A 17,110-nucleotide genomic window follows, 5' to 3' on the forward strand; every position below is an offset into this window, starting at 1 on the left:
TGCAGCCTTTGCAGTGTTCCCTTGCGTTTTAATTAAACTCTGAAACTCCTGACATCCCTCACTCAAGAGTTCTTGCTCTGCTGCCGAAAAATACCGAGCGCACTCCTTCGACATTTTCGCCGACCAATCAGAGGGTTGCCAATCACTGTTTCTGCTATCGATGCGTAGCCCCTTTTACGACACCCAGTGATCGCACATTACTTCAGCCAGCTGTACTAATCGTCAACAGCAGGTGTGTTCGGGGAACCAGATTAGCGAGCTCACGGTTAGCGCGATGGTTTGGTCTTGGATGTGTCATTTGATCTTGGATGTAGTGAGCGACGTACGAAGAACGGGCCCCAGGCCTCTGGAGAACTTCAGGACATGTCGAGGAGCTAATTTAGCCATTTAAATCAGCTGTATTGGTTAAAGGACACATCTAAAACCTGCAGGGACACCGGCCCTCGAGGCCTGGAGTTGCCCACCCCTGATCTACGCAGTGATGTCAGAGAACCGAAATCAGTGCATCATGAACTGAATTCAAATGTTAGAAAACATCTGAATACACTGTTTTCAGTAAGAAAGCTTGCACGTAGATTCTGACATTCATATTGGCAGAAGCTGGGGTGAGCACAGCTCCTGCAGGCTTTGGTAAAGTCCAGACAGGCTGCTGTCAGGTTGAATTACGGCCTGTTGTGATTGGTTCTCTTTGTGTTAATCACCACCAATCACCAGTGATAGCAGTGCGTTTGAGTCAAAGTAAAGATTTCACTGTAATTCTGACAGTTTCCAAAGCAGAAACGTGACCTGGTCTCTGTGGTGGGTCCGCGCCGCCACATACATGATTACATTTTTAACAACCTCATCTCAAAAGCCACCTTATATCACACTTTCGTATAGAGCCAGTTCTATGCAGCCAGTAAGTGTTCATTCTTGTATTATTAAAAAACGTGAGCGATGGGTTGAGTGTGATTTTATGGGCTTTGTGCACACAGCTGTTCATACATCTGCCTCTTTCTCTAATGGGGCTTTTGCAGACATGGTGCTGAAAGATCACTTTTCTGGAGCTTTGTGCAGGATCAACATACAGATGATTCAACACACACACACACACACACACACACACACACACAGGTAGCTGGGTGTGTGTGGGTGTGTGTGTGTGTGTGTGTGTGTGTGTGGTAAATCCAGGTTGGTAATCCCTCCTCTCTCTCTCTGGGATTGGAACTTAACTTGCAGCGGTCATTATGTAGAGTGCTCAGTGTGTGTCTGCGCGTGTGTTTGATGTGCATGTTGACCCCAGCTGTTACTGACCAGAGCTTTCAGTGTGGAGTAACACTGACTTGACCCAGAAAATGAAGTGCGGCGAGCATGTGCCATAGACGCAGCTACCAGACAACAAATGCGTGGCTCACCTTCTTCACCTGGGCCTCCTTGATCTTCTCGAGGGCCAGTCGGATGTTCTCTGCCTTCAGTTTGGCAGCCTGCTCCTCCTACAGACACACACACACCGGTCAGTCAATGCAAACGCCAGCAGTCACTCAGCATCGAGCCCGTCACCTACCTGACTCCTCCAACATGAGTTCATCGTTTGTTTCCCTCAAACAGCCAACACTTCTGTGTCTGCTTGATGTCAAATAATATTTGCGAGGTTTAAATAAAGAGAAGTCCAACTCCAGGAAATGCCGGCGTTTAATGTTTGGGTAGGATCGATGCATTCCCAGCTGGCTGTGTGCCAGCTTCCCGTCTCACCAGGCTTCGGATGCGCTGATGTAGAAAGGCCGAACAGGTTAGCGCCACCGCAGAGAGCTGCTGTTCAGGAGCCCAAACTACGAGGAACCACGGGAAGAGTTTGGCTGGCAGGCGTGCCTCTCCTCCTGCGTCTCTTCATTTTAATCATCGTCATCAGCGCGTTATTGGACAGCACAGGAAAATGAGACTGGATTAATGCACGGCTGTTGGATTATCCAAACTGAGCGCACGCCGCTACTTCAGCCTGGACAGACGCCGCTTTATCACGTCAAAACAAGGAAGAGGAAGGAGTGGAGGAGGAAGACGGTGGATCGGAGCAGCTTCAGGCACAAGACCTGGAATCAAACAGACTGACCGCGTACGCTCATGCTGATGCAACCATCAGCTGATCTGCAGACTAACAGCCTCCTGTATCAACGAGCTATCAGACTTACTGAGTCAATCCCAGAGTGAAAGATGCTACCCTGTCCTGTCACATCCTCCCCGGCCAAGCGAGACAGAGGGAATGAGAGGAGGAGACGGAGGGAGAGATGCACCCAGCTGGGGGAGGGGCATTGCTGCTGTGCAAGCTTACATGGAAGAGCACTGATCTCTTTATCTCAGGCTCTCATGCCCCCTCCTCACAGACTCACACTCCTGCTGTCATCTCCTCCTTCACTTTTCTCCTGCTGCTGTCCTCACCTCACCTCTCTACCGCTCACATTCTCTTTGAGTTGGATCCAGTTTTAAGGGGTCTGAGTATGGAGGCGCTCTGCTGTCAGTCAGGCTGCATGAAAACAGGAGCCATGTGGTGAGGAGGAGGAGATTAGCAGCCACTTTCCCTCATTCCCCTCCCCCACCCCCAAAACACACCGAAGGATGTGCACACACATGCGCGCGCACACGCACACAATTCTCCAAGCAGCACTGAAGCGAACAGCCTAAGCTCATAAAGAGCTTCATAATCCAGTGCCCATACTTGACTGGCCTTAATTATTCCACTTGGTTCCACAGTTAACTGTCGTGACAAACATATATGGAAGCAGACAATCATTCAGAGGTACAGCACTGTGCAAAAGTTTTGAGCCACCCCTCATTTCTTTATCTTTTGCCAAGAAACAAATGAAACCAAATGTGCACAGACTGAACCGATACGGCCTGACAGCCACCGTTCCACTGAGGCCATGTCTTCACTGCTGGTGGATCAGTTTTAGGGCTCCTGTCAAACCTTTGGCAGGACGTGACTAAAGCCAGTGAAACAAATGGTGGGTTTCTGTGATGGGCTGTTAGTAACAAAGTGTCTCTGGACATATTTAAAACTGGTTCTTTCATCCTTTCAGTTGGGGCCGTTTTGATGCTTGATTAACTCAGAGAGGGTCAAGTGGCTCTAACGGTCTGATGCATGGCTTGACTGAAAGTCAGACAAACCACAGCTAATGCCCAAAGAAAGCCCAGAGAGCTAACAAAGCTTCATTTTTGAATACTTGAACACGCCGACCTCTGACATCACTGTGTTTTCCATCTTGCAGCATAATCATCGTCTCTCTGTCTCACACATATTCAGCTGGCCTACATTATGAAGCAGCTAAAATGAGCTTGTGCTCAGGGAGAGAGCTTCTGCCTTTGAAGTTTTCTAGGATGAGTCCCCTCAGTGCTGCAGCTCAAAACACAGCGCACAGATGAACTGCACAACTGGGCCAGCAGTGTGTGAACAGAGTGTGGGTGGACTTATTGCTGAGGCAGTGTAACACTGACACAAAAACAGTATGCAGACCTGCTGCATCCACACACACACACACACACACACACACACACACACACACACACACACACACACACAGTCTAATGACTGCAGATAATTACGCCCGCAGTGCAATCACTGCTGCAGGAATTAGACTGGCCCAGAAGCTCATAATCTGCCTGGATGGTCGGGGCCGTTATGCGTCCTCTAATCTGGGACACAGATGAAAAGAAAACACGGACTGTTTCCATCTTCCCAGAGACAGCTCGAGCATGTTGTGTGAATCAGAGTCAGGAATAGTGCAGCGAGGCAGCAGCGAGGCAGCAGCGAGACGGTCTGACCCACAGCGGTGTGAGAACACTGGTAAAACATTTGTTCCTGCATCATTAGAAAGTTCTTCAAGTATAATTTGATCATTCAGCACTATGTAAACGTCCAGCTTTAAACGCTGTTTGATGCGGTCGATTTCTAGGATGATATTCCTTTTTCCTCAAATTGGAGTTTTTGCGGGCAGCTGGCTGCGTTGTGTGCACGTGTCTACGTTTGATGCTCCTAGGAAGGGAATCACCCCTCTGTCCTCCAAAGGAGATTACCCCTGCAAATTTGGCACGTTCCTGTAACATCCAATCAAACTGCCACAGTTGCTTTTTCTTCCAATGAAATCCTGTCATTGCCGATCCAATCAGGATAAAGCCTCCTTACTTGCTTGGTATTTAAGCTGGCCTTCCTAATACACACAAATACAACCTGCAGCTTAAGAACCACAGATTCTCCGACAGCTACGATTGCCACGCTCCCGTCCACGGACGTCCACGTTCAGTGTTAATACAACTCCCACTGCAGTTAGTGCAAGTTCAAAATAAACAGTAAAAGACATAAGACGTGAAAATGTTGGTAAAAAATAACATAAGAAGAAAAACGAGTTTAAAAAAGAATAAAAAAATTATTGAAAATAAACCGGGAACGCCTGATCTCCACCAGCAGCCGGGATGCTGATCCCAGTAACTATTCTATATAGCGGGTAGCTGGTCCCATTATCAATACCAGCACCAGTCTCTGCTGCTGCTGGCTGCAAACGCTCGTTAGCACAGAGACAGCCTGTGGACCGTGGTTTCTGCTAACAGCAGCTAACCTAAACTGTCCAGGAGAGCGCTCACACATTCAGCCCGAGCTATGCCACAATATGAAATATTGAAATATTATCACACACATTTAGTCTTTTTTACTGGAATGCAGCGTCCAACACCGGCTGAGCTGGTTGGAGCTTGTAAAAGCAGACACAGAAGAGTTGGCTGTCACACCTGCTTACCTGTGCTTGGTCTCATTATCAGAAGTAATCCTACATCCTCACAATCCCCAAGATTTTACAGTTACAGGCAAACAGGGCAAACAGAAAAGCACACAGGTGGGGTGTGCTCCAGCGACACGCTCACTGGTTTTAGTTTCACATCAGGCGAGGTTTCATAACTCAACATGCACACAGAAATAATGACATATTAGCAGGTACATACTGAGTTTATGACAACTTTGTCCTGTGTGGTCTTCACCTTCAAAGACTTGGTACACCAGTGAAACGCACATATGTCACACGTAGCACACGTCCAGTGAAGCAGCATTTGCCTTCACTCATACATGAAGCAAACCTTAATTCAAAAGTGTCTCTGCACTTGGCTGCAGGTACGACTGAAGGCAAACCAGCTTTTGCATCACTGTGACAAACACAAACCGAGCAGGTGCTGAGTGAGACGCACACACAGCAACATCAGAACAGCAACGGGCAGCATCCACAAAGCTGTGCAAAACAAGGCTCAAGCACAGAGTTACAAAAGGAAGGCAAAGAGCGAGGTGAACAGAGTTAACAAGCACATCGCCAAAACTCTTGTTTTATCGTGCACATGCATGTTTATTTGACTTATGTAGAAGAAGGTGGAGGAGAGGATGGATGCTGACGCATGAGGGCAGAGGGGCAGTGTGCAGAAGTATGTGGGGTGTCACCTTGGTCAGTAGGTGAGAAGGTTTTCCCGCTATGTTTCTCAAAATCAGCGAGGTTTCCCTGTCCAAATACGAGTGCTTGAAAAAGAAAGAGAGAGTGCCGGTGAATCGATCTGCTGCTGATTGGTTGAACGTGGTAGTTTAGCAGAAAGCTCAATGGTCAGGCAGAGATCAGAGAGGGAAACCTGTGAAGGAGAACTGCACACACAGCAAACACATTAAAGCAATGATCAGCTCTTAATGGAAGGATATTACATCCCAGTGACCCATGTGAGGTTAGCCCTGACTACAACCTGTTTATATGCAGTTTTCCCCGATTCGCCTATAAGTTCAAAAAGCTTCAAAGGTTACGCCTTTAACTTTCTTCATCTTAAAGTGTTTTTGTAGCATGTAGCACAAATACAAGGTTACTGCAGATATCAAGAGATTAAGACACATATCATGTGACAGTCATATGCAAAAACTTGTTTTCATAAAAACAACCCACACTGCCCACGGACACCTGCACTCACAAGTTCAGTTCAGTTTACTTATACAGGGAGTGCAGAATTATTAGGCAAATGAGTATTTTGTCCACATCATCCTCTTCATGCATGTTGTCTTACTCCAAGCTGTATAGGCTCGAAAGCCTACTACCAATTAAGCATATTAGGTGATGTGCATCTCTGTAATGAGAAGGGGTGTGGTCTAATGACATCAACACCCTATATCAGGTGTGCATAATTATTAGGCAACGTCCTTTCCTTTGGCAAAATGGGTCAAAAGAAGGACTTGACAGGCTCAGAAAAGTAAAAAATAGTGAGATATCTTGCAGAGGGATGCAGCAGTCTCAAAATTGCAAAGCTTCTGAAGCGTGATCATCGAACAATCAAGCGTTTCATTCAAAATAGTCAACAGGGTCACAAGAAGCGTGTGGAAAAACCAAGGCGCAAAATAACTGCCCATGAACTGAGAAAAGTCAAGCGTGCAGCTGCCAAGATGCCACTTGCCACCAGTTTGGCCATATTTCAGAGCTGCAACATCACTGGAGTGCCCAAAAGCACAAGGTGTGCAATACTCAGAGACATGGCCAAGGTAAGAAAGGCTGAAAGACGACCACCACTGAACAAGACACACAAGCTGAAACGTCAAGACTGGGCCAAGAAATATCTCAAGACTGGTTTTTCTAAGGTTTTATGGACTGATGAAATGAGAGTGAGTCTTGATGGGCCAGATGGATGGGCCCGTGGCTGGATTGGTAAAGGGCAGAGAGCTCCAGTCCCACTCAGACGCCAGCAAGGTGGAGGTGGAGTACTGGTTTGGGCTGGTATCATCAAAGATGAGCTTGTGGGGCCTTTTCGGGTTGAGGATGGAGTCAAGCTCAACTCCCAGTCCTACTGCCAGTTTCTGGAAGACACCTTCTTCAAGCAGTGGTACAGGAAGAAGTCTGCATCCTTCAAGAAAAACATGATTTTCATGCAGGACAATGCTCCATCACACGTGTCCAAGTACTCCACAGCGTGGCTGGCAAGAAAGGGTATAAAAGAAGACAAACTAATGACATGGCCTCCTTGTTCACCTGATCTGAACCCCATTGAGAACCTGTGGTCCATCATCAAATGTGAGATTTACAAGGAGGGAAAACAGTACACCTCTCTGAACAGTGTCTGGGAGGCTGTGGTTGCTGCTGCACGCAATGTTGATGGTGAACAGATCAAAACACTGACAGAATCCATGGATGGCAGGCTTTTGAGTGTCCTTGCAAAGAAAGGTGGCTATATTGGTCGCTGATTTGTTTTTGTTTTGTTTTTGAATGTCAGAAATGTATATTTGTGAATGTGGAGATGTTATATTGGTTTCACTGGTAAAAATAAATAATTGAAATGGGTATATATTTGTTTTTTGTTAAGTTGCCTAATAATTATGCACAGTAATAGTCACCTGCACACACAGATATCCCCCTAAAATAGCTAAAACTAAAAACAAACTAAAAACTACTTCCAAAAACATTCAGCTTTGATATTAATGAGTTTTTTGGGTTCATTGAGAACATGGTTGTTGTTCAATAATAACATTATTCCTCAAAAATACAACTTGCCTAATAATTCTGCACTCCCTGTACAGCTCAGCAGCAGCAGTATGTAGAAACTGTCTGCAGAGACCAGACTGAGCCGACTCTACTAACAAATCATGTCATCATGTGGGACGGACCCTGGGTGAAGTTTGAGGGCTTTTAAAATAAACTACAAAACAGTCACATGACCACAAAGCTCAGGAAACTACAAGTGCAAAGACACCAGTTAATTCAGGACTTTGGGCTGATTTTTGTGGCTCTCTGTAAAAGGTCTGTGTCGTCATTTCTGGATTTGAAAGCATGACATCAAACCTGCATTCTCTCAGAGTCAGCAGGAGGCAACACAAGCAGCAGTCCCACAGACGTCCAGTAATGGGCTCCAACACTAGCTAATACAAACCAGTGTGCCTCTTATTGAACATGGAGCATGTAGCAGGGTATTCTTACATGGACACGCTGTGGTGTCACAGCACCACGACGGTGATGGCAAAGAGCACTTAGTGTCAGGCAATCGGTGTCACAGTGGAGACTTTCAGGTTTTATGTGTCTGCAAATGTCAGCACATATTCTCTAAAGACCACAATAAAGACAGGAGCACAATGAGACTGTTGCTTTGGTTGCAGTTTTCCATCAAGGAGGGGAAAATGGTGCCAAACATGCTGAATGGATTCAAGGACAAACTGTTTAGTTTGCAGTTTGGGTAATAATGTGGGAAACGTGACATCAAGGCTAAATCATGTAAACAGAAACGAGTACAGTGAGTCGCAGCAGCTGTGCAGTAAAACCGTGTTTACGACTGAGTCACTAAATGTACAGTTTTACTCGAATTTAAAGGCAAAGCTAAGAAAGAAACTGCAGACACGTCTGTGGCGTGGTGAGACTTCCTGTCCATGATCAGAGCCACTGCACCGAGTGTGAACTCTTTGACCAAACACACACCAGGAGGCACTTTCAACAATGACACAGGTTCTTTGACCTGCTATTTTGGGGTCATGTTAAAATGATGCGAACCCATCCTCTCTCTTCTCATCTTTATAATCTGATCACTGCACATTTGCTTCAATCTAGAAACTATTTTATAGAAAGCATTAGGTCTGTCGTGACAGCCGCAGATTAAAAATAATATTTAGGTCAGACACACATAACTGACCCGTCCACAGCGTGTGTGACAAAAAGAGCTGCTACCCAGAAACAACCAGATCAGGCGTGTCCTGTCACATGTAGACAGGCGAGGCTGGAAACATGACTGGGATGTTAAATATTCTGAATGGACAGCTCTCAGGAATTATGACACTGTTGGTGCCGTTAGAGCAGCTCAGTGTGTTTACAAGACGATAACAGACTAATAATAATCACAACTACTAACTCAGCGTAATCTAACCAGAGTGCGTGGTGAACCCAAAGGTGTCTGATTGTGTAGTCATACACACCAGTTACAACACTGTTAGCGTCTCAGTACAACTCCATGCGTTACACTATAGACTAGCAGGTAAACGCTGACAGTTGATTGTTTTATCTAAAGTAACGTGACGTCATGCACTTAGTTAAAATGATGCTTTTAATTTCACCACATATAAATCTTCTGCACTGAAACACGTTAGCATTTAAAGCTGCTGCTGTTAGCGTGATGAAACACAACGTGACTGTTTTCACGAGTTCCAGGCAAAGACTGAAGGATTTCATCCAAGTATTGAAACATGCCTTATATTCATGCTTAAGTTCGATTCCTGCAGCTCGTGTGCTTCAATCACAGGGTCACTGTTTTCTATCAAAGCTGATGATGTGTCACTGCCCAGATACTGACTTAACTGTGTTTCTACGATCGGACTTTCAAACATTCAACATCAATATATTTCTGCTGTGTGGTGAAAGAAAACAGGCAGGCGTGTCCTGAACTGAACCACAGTCAGGCTCCCACTAACTCAAGAGCTCATGTCTGACTAACCTTTGTGCGTCCACGCAAGAGCAGCCATAACTAGAAAGTTCAATTTACTGAGTCCAGCGACGGGGTTATTTCTGCTGCCCACGGTCAGAGTGAGAGCCTCGGGGATTAGACTGCACGAGTCCCACTTTCTAATGAGCTTGTGGGAGAAATGCTCCGGCAAACACAGTACAGCACTTCTCCTCTTCCTCCTCTGTGTGTCTTTCTTCCTCAGCCCTCTCAGTATTTGGATGTTTTGTGTTGCTAACATGTCTTACTCTCACATGCTGACGCACTCTTGCTTCTTCCATTATTCTAATATTGTTTCTTCTCTGCTCTCTCAGACAAACTGGAGCAGTAGCCCCGTTTCCTCACAGTAACAGGGTGTGTTTGGTTTTTGTTAAACAAGGTGACAGCACTAACAAGGTTGGAGGTTCAACTTCCTCAGCAAGGAAGAAGAAGAAGCTGTTATTTGTGGTGGCATGTGCGCGTCACTGAAGCTTTTCTGTTGGAGCAGTGTGGATTATAAAAGAGGCGAGGACGAAGCCTGAAGCAGCACAAAGCATAACCCGACACACACCAGTAACAAACAGCCGACAAGGTTGTGTTGTTGGAGAGGAGACAGTGTGACGTTGCATCGTTGGTCCCAAACACTTTGAGTCTCATGGAAAAAGACGGCTGGTTGGTCGTTGGGGGTTAAAGGCTCCTTTTCACTGAGAGCACCGTCTCTGTCGTCAAACTTTGGCAGGCAGCATGAACCACAGCCTCCTGTCCCATCTGAACCATCGGCAGCTGCCAATGATCATTTTCAGTGTGGGTTCACCCAGTGCTCACCCACACTGCTGTATAGTGTACACTTCCACACTGTGTGGCTGTCAGGGCTTCAGCTTTCTTTGTCTTTAAGGAGAACATGAATCAGACTGACAGCTACACAACAGTCTCTGATCCATTTATCGTCAGTCTGAGTTTACTGAACAGACACGAGGCTGCAGTAACAATAAGGAGGCCTTAAACTAGTAACCTCACCTGGAACTGTTGACCCAAGTCACACATGAAGTAAGGACAACTGCATTTATGCTGCCTCCTGCTGGGCTGCTAGAATCCATGTTTAAGGCTATTGGTGTTATTGTCATAATGTCCATCTTTTACATACAGTCTGTGGAAACGTCCATGCTGTTGGAAGTCTTCTGAAACTGCAGTGTACACGTTTTACACTCATCTCCAGCTGCAACACTAGAGTGATGTATGCATCCATTAATAATATCGTGCATATGATTCGTTATGAGCGTATTTTCACCCTCAAGCCACTAAAACTGCAGGAGAAAACTAAATGAACAGAACTTAGCTGTGTTTGGATTTCCTGAGCGCTCCGCATGTTCTTTAATTGTGTGTGTGTGTGTGTCGTGTAAATGCAGTTACTGTGTGATGTGCAGGTGTAATGCCAGGCAGTGAATATCTGTACTTTTAACCTCTAACCAACCAAAGGACCTCCTTGTTTGTGAGTTTACTGGTCATCACATTATCTACAGTAAGGTATCTTATGTTCGGCTACAGCAGCACAGGACCGTACAAACAGAGAGCCGTGTACCTCTGTGTTGGGATGACCTCGACCGGCTCCTTCTGCTGGGGGCGTCACTTGCTGGCCGTCTGGGTCAGCGCACAGAACGCTGTCCAGCGAGTCCATGGAAGAAGCCGAGTTAACGGAAACTCCGGATGCTGAGGTGATGGAGGAGCGTGACGAGTGGACAATCGAGCGTGCCTAAAGTGGCAAACCAGAAGACATAAGAAGGAGCAGAGAGGCCCTGTCATCGTCAGACCAGCTGGACACAAACGCTGGACAAGCCCGTAGAGATAATACGCTAATGAGCTTAAAACGCTGAGATGATGTGCTCAGACAGCAGTTTGCTGTTTAACTACTAACAAGCTGCTAGCTGCTCGTCTCAGAGTGTCTTTAAACACTAACCCTGAGCACAAGTCAGCACTTATGTTTACTCATGCTTTGCAGTGTGAGGTAGACCCAGTCCAGCCTGCAAGTAACCATGGCGAGCATTTCAAACAGACTGTGGTCACTGCAAACGAATCGTCTCTAAAGATCAGTCTACAAGTAAATGACTTGATGGGCTATTTAAATACTGAGAGTCACAGTGGTTTCTAATTCAAAACACTGAAAAGAAGAACGAAGGCCGTCCCGGGAATGTGTCTGCTATAAAAAAGGTTTAGGTACCCATGAAACGAGCGTTCATCCAACTACAGTCTCTGTGTAACAGAACTCTTGATGACAGACACTGTAAGCAGCACCGCTGTGTAACTGTTGCTTTGCTTTCATTAAACATACAAATATCTTTTATTTTATATGACACGGCTCCACGTAACCACAGCCAGGACACAGAAACCGAGTCGACGGGACTCGAGTTCCTCCTATAAAGCCTGCAGAACAGTGCAGAGCCATCGCTCTCACATCTGAGACCGATGACCAGTTCACTGAGCTGACTCCATCCTCCTGCTGCCGCTTTACTTCTGTCTTTCTCGTTTCTTTTGTTGCCTTTGTAACGCTGATGTTGTGATGCTCTGCTCTCACCTCGTGTTCGCTGACCGTGCCGACCGATCCCGTGCGTCGATGCTGCCTCTGAGAGGATCCGGGCCTTCGCATCGTGGCTGAGGATGCGAAGGAGGAGGCTGAGCTAAGAGAGTGGGAGGAGGTCTGACGAGCAGCTTCGTCCATACTGAGCGAAGCCTGAAGGAGACACAAACAGAAGAAATGAGAGGACAGACCGAGTACGTCTGCAGGAAGGGAGCACTTTGGTGGTGCTGTGGATGTGTCATCACTGACAGGTGATGCAGGTGGTGCTCGATGAATCCGCCCTTAAAGTTTTACCCACTAATATCAGGGCTGTGTCACATCTTATTGTATCCTCAGGGCATCCAGGTGTGTATCCAGGACTGTCTTATGTTCAGGCCTAACATCTGCACACGCAAAAAACTAACTAGGAAGCATTTGGAGACCGACCCCCCCCCCCCCAGAAAAGCAGGAAAGGCCTTTATTTGCTGGTCAGTCACACGTCTGGCTTATCACGCTAAAGAGGAAACAGCGCTAACATCCTTAACTGGTCCAAGTGCTGGTTGGAACCTGAACCCTGAGCTGTGTTAAAGGCCACGGGAATGAAGGGAGTGGCAAAGATGACGTTCATGGTAGCACAGCGAACATGAAAGATGGATGTGGTCACTGTGACGCCACCTGTGGGTTCTGAAGCATCAACATGTCCACAGCCATGTTATTTTTTTGGAGCTCGAGGTGACCGAGGTGACAGTGGAGACAACCAAGCTGGCAGCTCGGGTACAAGCTGCATCAGCCTGCAGCTACAGCTGTCCATCACATCAGCCACGAGCATCCAAATGTTGTTAGGAAGCTGACACAGTCCACAGAGACCAGCCTTACATCTGTCGCAGGCTGCACACGTCTTTATCTGTGCTGTGAAGTTTGTGTGTTAAACTGTTGCACTGTGATGTCTGTGATACGACTATGACAGGAACAAACAGAAGAACGTGACCACAGCTCAGAGAAACAGGGCTCAGCCTCCAGCTGCCCTCCCCTCACTCTCTCTGCATCAAGTTAGGGTTGAGTTGAGTCCCAACACTTCTTTGTAATAAAATCAAATGTGTACTTTTTACTGTTACCTTCTCCAGCTGGGCTGTGATGTCATCCAGACTGAAGTTAGAAGCCAGGGCTGGTCTCCCCTGCTGCCCAGCAGGAGCTCTGATGGTGCCGGCCGGTGACGCCCTGGTGCTGCTGCTGCTGCTGCTCGCCCCACTGCTGCCACCCCCACCGCTAACACTGTTACTACCACTGCCGGCAGCACCGCTGCTGCCCCCTGCTGGCTGCTGCCTGCTGCTGCGCCCAGCTGGGGGCTTCTGGCGAACCTGGAGAGACGAGAAAAAAGAAAGCGTTAGCGTAAGAGGCGCAGTCGGTAAACGTACAGCCAGCGACAAGAGGGACGATTGTGCGTACCTTGGTATCGGTTATGCCCAGACGGGCCATGCTACCAGAGCTGTTTGGTTTGGCGTTGACAGTGCTGAGTTCCTGTTCGATGGAGCAGAGGTCGGCCATGAGAGCATCCAGATCCACATTCTCCCTCTGATTCAAGGCCTCTGCAGAGACAGAAGGATGTGAGGCAGGAACAAAGAGGAGCAAGCAGGCATGGCTGAACAAGAACAGACAAAGGTCAGCGACCTGTACGCAGAAGGCCGTTCATTATAGACTAGAATGACAACACGCTTTATGGTAACTGAAAATGTACCGACAGAGTTTATCTTTCACCAAACATCAGGGCAAATACATACGACAGAGAAAAGCACTTTTTTATTATGCTTTTAAAATGCAGATGAGCGAGCTGCTGAAACGTTTTACAGACGCACACTTGCTGATGATGTGTGTACGTCTGATTAGGACTTGGTTGTTATTTAATTGCTAAGGAAACAGTAAGGTGTGGGCTGCATCGTCCTGTGGGGGAAAAAGGAAAACAGGGAGAATAAAAATAAAATGTCTGACCGTTGATGTTATACATGGAGAATCTGTAGGAGAAGTTGGCTATGTTGGTCTCCTGTCTGAGCGGAGGCTTCTCCTGAGGTGGCCGTTCTGAGCGACCGTCATCCAGGCTCTGGATTGGCAGGCGAAGCAGAAAGGAGAGTGTTTACATGCAGCTGCATTTCTAACACAGATAAGCACGGACTGTTCATGCTCTGTGTACCTGTGTCAGCTTGTCCAGCTCTCCCAGCCAGGCACCAAACATCTTATCCAGGTCCTGGTCCTCCTTGTCACTGTCCTCCTCCTCCTCCTCCTCTCTGACCTCCACCTCCTCATCTGACAACTGATCCATCTGAGGATAAGAAGAGTCATGCTCATTAATGCTGCACCTGTGATCTCTGTGCTCCATCTGGTGGTCAATAGTGTGTACTACACCCTTCTTAAACCCTGTCTGAAGCTTGTTGTGTGAAAGCTGCAAATTCAGTGCAAGTGGTTAACGTGTAATAAATCGACGGGCAGCAGGAATCCGGCTTCAAAGAGTCCAGCTGGATTCAGTAGACAGGATGGACTCTGACGTCCCTGAGACGTTCATCGTTTCCTTTGGGATTTTCCAACAATTCAAATGCACATTAGAAGCTGCTCAGAATATATTTGTAGTCTGATAATCTCTCAGATTGGAATTATTAAAATGTCTCAGGAAATAATCCCTGCCCCAGCACGCCTTTAATAAGCCCAAATGATGGTTAGTGACCCTCTTACAGATAACCAGTAAATGGACTAAAGTTTAAATGATGAGGCTATAAGACGAGTGTGAGCCAGTAAGAACTGCAGTCAGCTGTTACACTGTTTGGTCCTTTGACCTTCAGTCTCTGTTGTGCCCATCTTGATATGTTTGACATTGTGGTCAAAAACAACATTTTCTATAAATTACTTAAAGAGAACTGTTTAATTTCTCGACCCCTTTGAGTCTTATTCACAGGAAGAGTTGGAGCGGTTTGTTTCCACAGAACTAAAGAGTCCGAAGCCAGAAATGAAAATACCGGGGAAAGGTTAAGAGAGATTAACTGTCTGTGTCCCCAGACAGAGAGCGAGGGAGCGTTGCTTTGATTAACGTCTCTCAGAGTTATTTAAATATACTGAGAAACAGATCAGAGACACGCAGCAGCTGTTAAATACTTTGCTGACAACCAGCAGCAAACACATCTTATTGTAATGAAACCAATGCTCCAACGGTTTATCAAAGTAAAACCATGACCTGCAACCAAACATCGCTTTAGTCATCAGGCTAATTCCAACTACAAGCTCATTTCTTTGGTAAATAAAAATACTGCTGACAACAGTTTAGCTGAATGAGTCGCTTAACTTTGAAGAGTATTCTAAGAAATAATTGCTTTTATTCGCCAGAGTTACACAAGTATCACATGAGCATTTATGTCAGAAGCTAATAGTCAGAAGATAGCTAGCATAAAAACACAGTACCAATATTAGAAAGGTATCATGACACATTAAAATAATCATACCTTGTTTTATTTGCACTGACACTCACGACACCCATATTAACACAGCATATACAGAATATGGGAAAGCCCTCAGACCATGAATACAACTAACCTAGCATCTCATGGTGGACCCGCTAACGTCAAAGACTGTCTGGCTACATGATGTGATATCAACCCAATGCAGGAAAAACTGGAAAGTTGTGTAAAATGAAAAGAGACATAGAAAGAAATGATTTGCAGCTCTCAAAAACCCACATTTATTTCATAAAACAACAGCGGAAATGTTCAAACTGACATGTTTTATTATTTCATTGAAAATATGATGATTTTGAAGTCGGCTCAAAAAAAGTTTGGAATGAAGCATAAGGACGGAAAGTAAGTGGTGCTGAAATGAGCTGCAGGAACATTTGTCTCGATCGTGGCTCAAGAGTTGGGAGTTTGTCTTGTAATCGGAAGGTTGCCGGTTCGAGCCCCGGCTCAGACAGTCTCGGTCGTTGTGTCCTTGGGCGAGACACTTCACCCGTTGCCTACTGGTGGTGGTCAGAGGGCCCGGTGGCGCCAGTGTCCGGCAGCCTCGCCTCTGTCAGTGCGCCCCAGGGTGGCTGTGGCTACAATGTAGCTGCCATCACCAGTGTGTGACTGTGTGTGTGAATGGGTGGATGACTGAATGTGTAAAGCGCTTTGGGGTCCTTAGGGACTAGTAAGACGCTATACAGGCCATTTACCATTTTGTATGTAACTGTAACTGGTCACACGTCAGCAGCACGACTGGGTTTCATCGACTACATAATGTGCTCAGTGCGGCGAATCTGAAAAAATCTTTGTGTGGAAGACATGAGGCCTAAACTCCATATTGGATGTGGATGATCTTTGGTCCTTCTGGCAGCACTGCATTAAAACATGATTCAATCATAGAATCATTGCATGGGCTCAGACTTCCAGACATCTGTGAACACAGGTCATCGTGCCATCCATGAGTGGAGGTCAAATGTCTGTCATACAAAGAAGAGCCTGATCCAGAAATCCTTTTATCAGGGCCAATGCTCGTTTAAGGTGGACCAGAGAAAAGCAGAAAACTGCTCTGAGGTCAGGCAAATCAAAATTTAAAATTCTTTTCAGAAAAAAAAAAACACGAATGCTGTGTCCTCCGGACTAAAGAGGAGCGGGACCGTCGGGATTGTCATCAGCCTGAGGTCTGATAGTACGGGGGGTGCATCAGTAGATTTTAGAGCAACACATGCTCAGACAACATTTTATTCAGGGAAGCTCATGAATATTTCAGCAAGAGAAACTTCAAACTGCATCTACAAGCTGCTTTGAAACCCACTGCCAGCCTAACTGCTGTTCAGCTGTTCTCCCCACCTCTGGCATGTATGCATGCAGAAGGAGTCACTCTCTCCCTACATCACACTTCTAAGACCAGCTCATAGCAGGGCAGAAGGCCACAGAGAAGATCAACACACGCAAACATAAAGCGCCTTGAGACGACTGTTGTAAATTGAACATCAATGCAAAGGAAAACAGTCTTATTTTGACTGTAGGGATCTCGACTCTGCCGTTTCTAACGTCACACTGAAGGTAAATGAAATCATCATAGTTGATATTACACACTGTTCTTTTCTTTTCCAGTACATGTGAAAAAACTGTCTTTTGGTAAAGATTAGCTGTGAAG

General features: G+C 46.3%; 1 protein-coding gene across 2 annotated transcripts in view; it reads right to left on the reverse strand.

The window, feature by feature from the left end:
- raph1a (Ras association (RalGDS/AF-6) and pleckstrin homology domains 1a) overlaps nt 1–17,110 on the reverse strand; it is an 82,134-nt gene that overhangs the window by 17,754 nt on the left and 47,270 nt on the right. The window contains exons 3-10 of one of the 2 annotated variants that reach the window (XM_086265447.1): nt 14,163–14,291; nt 13,964–14,072; nt 13,424–13,563; nt 13,093–13,335; nt 11,996–12,151; nt 11,006–11,176; nt 5,447–5,521; nt 1,395–1,472 (exon numbers count right to left, since the gene is read on the reverse strand). In XM_086265447.1, the coding sequence (XP_086121573.1) occupies nt 1,395–1,472; nt 5,447–5,521; nt 11,006–11,176; nt 11,996–12,151; nt 13,093–13,335; nt 13,424–13,563; nt 13,964–14,072; nt 14,163–14,291 (1,101 nt within the window). The remainder of the gene's footprint in view (nt 1–1,394; nt 1,473–5,446; nt 5,522–11,005; nt 11,177–11,995; nt 12,152–13,092; nt 13,336–13,423; nt 13,564–13,963; nt 14,073–14,162; nt 14,292–17,110) is intronic. The other variant, XM_086265448.1, reaches the window with a different exon arrangement.

The sequence above is a fragment of the Aulonocara sp. 'chitande type north' Nkhata Bay genome, linkage group LG16 (assembly GCF_057382095.1).
Source record: "Aulonocara sp. 'chitande type north' Nkhata Bay isolate Kocher_YH1m ecotype deep benthic linkage group LG16, A_spYH_male_GT1.1, whole genome shotgun sequence".
Classification (NCBI taxonomy): Eukaryota; Metazoa; Chordata; class Actinopteri; order Cichliformes; family Cichlidae; genus Aulonocara; species Aulonocara sp. 'chitande type north' Nkhata Bay.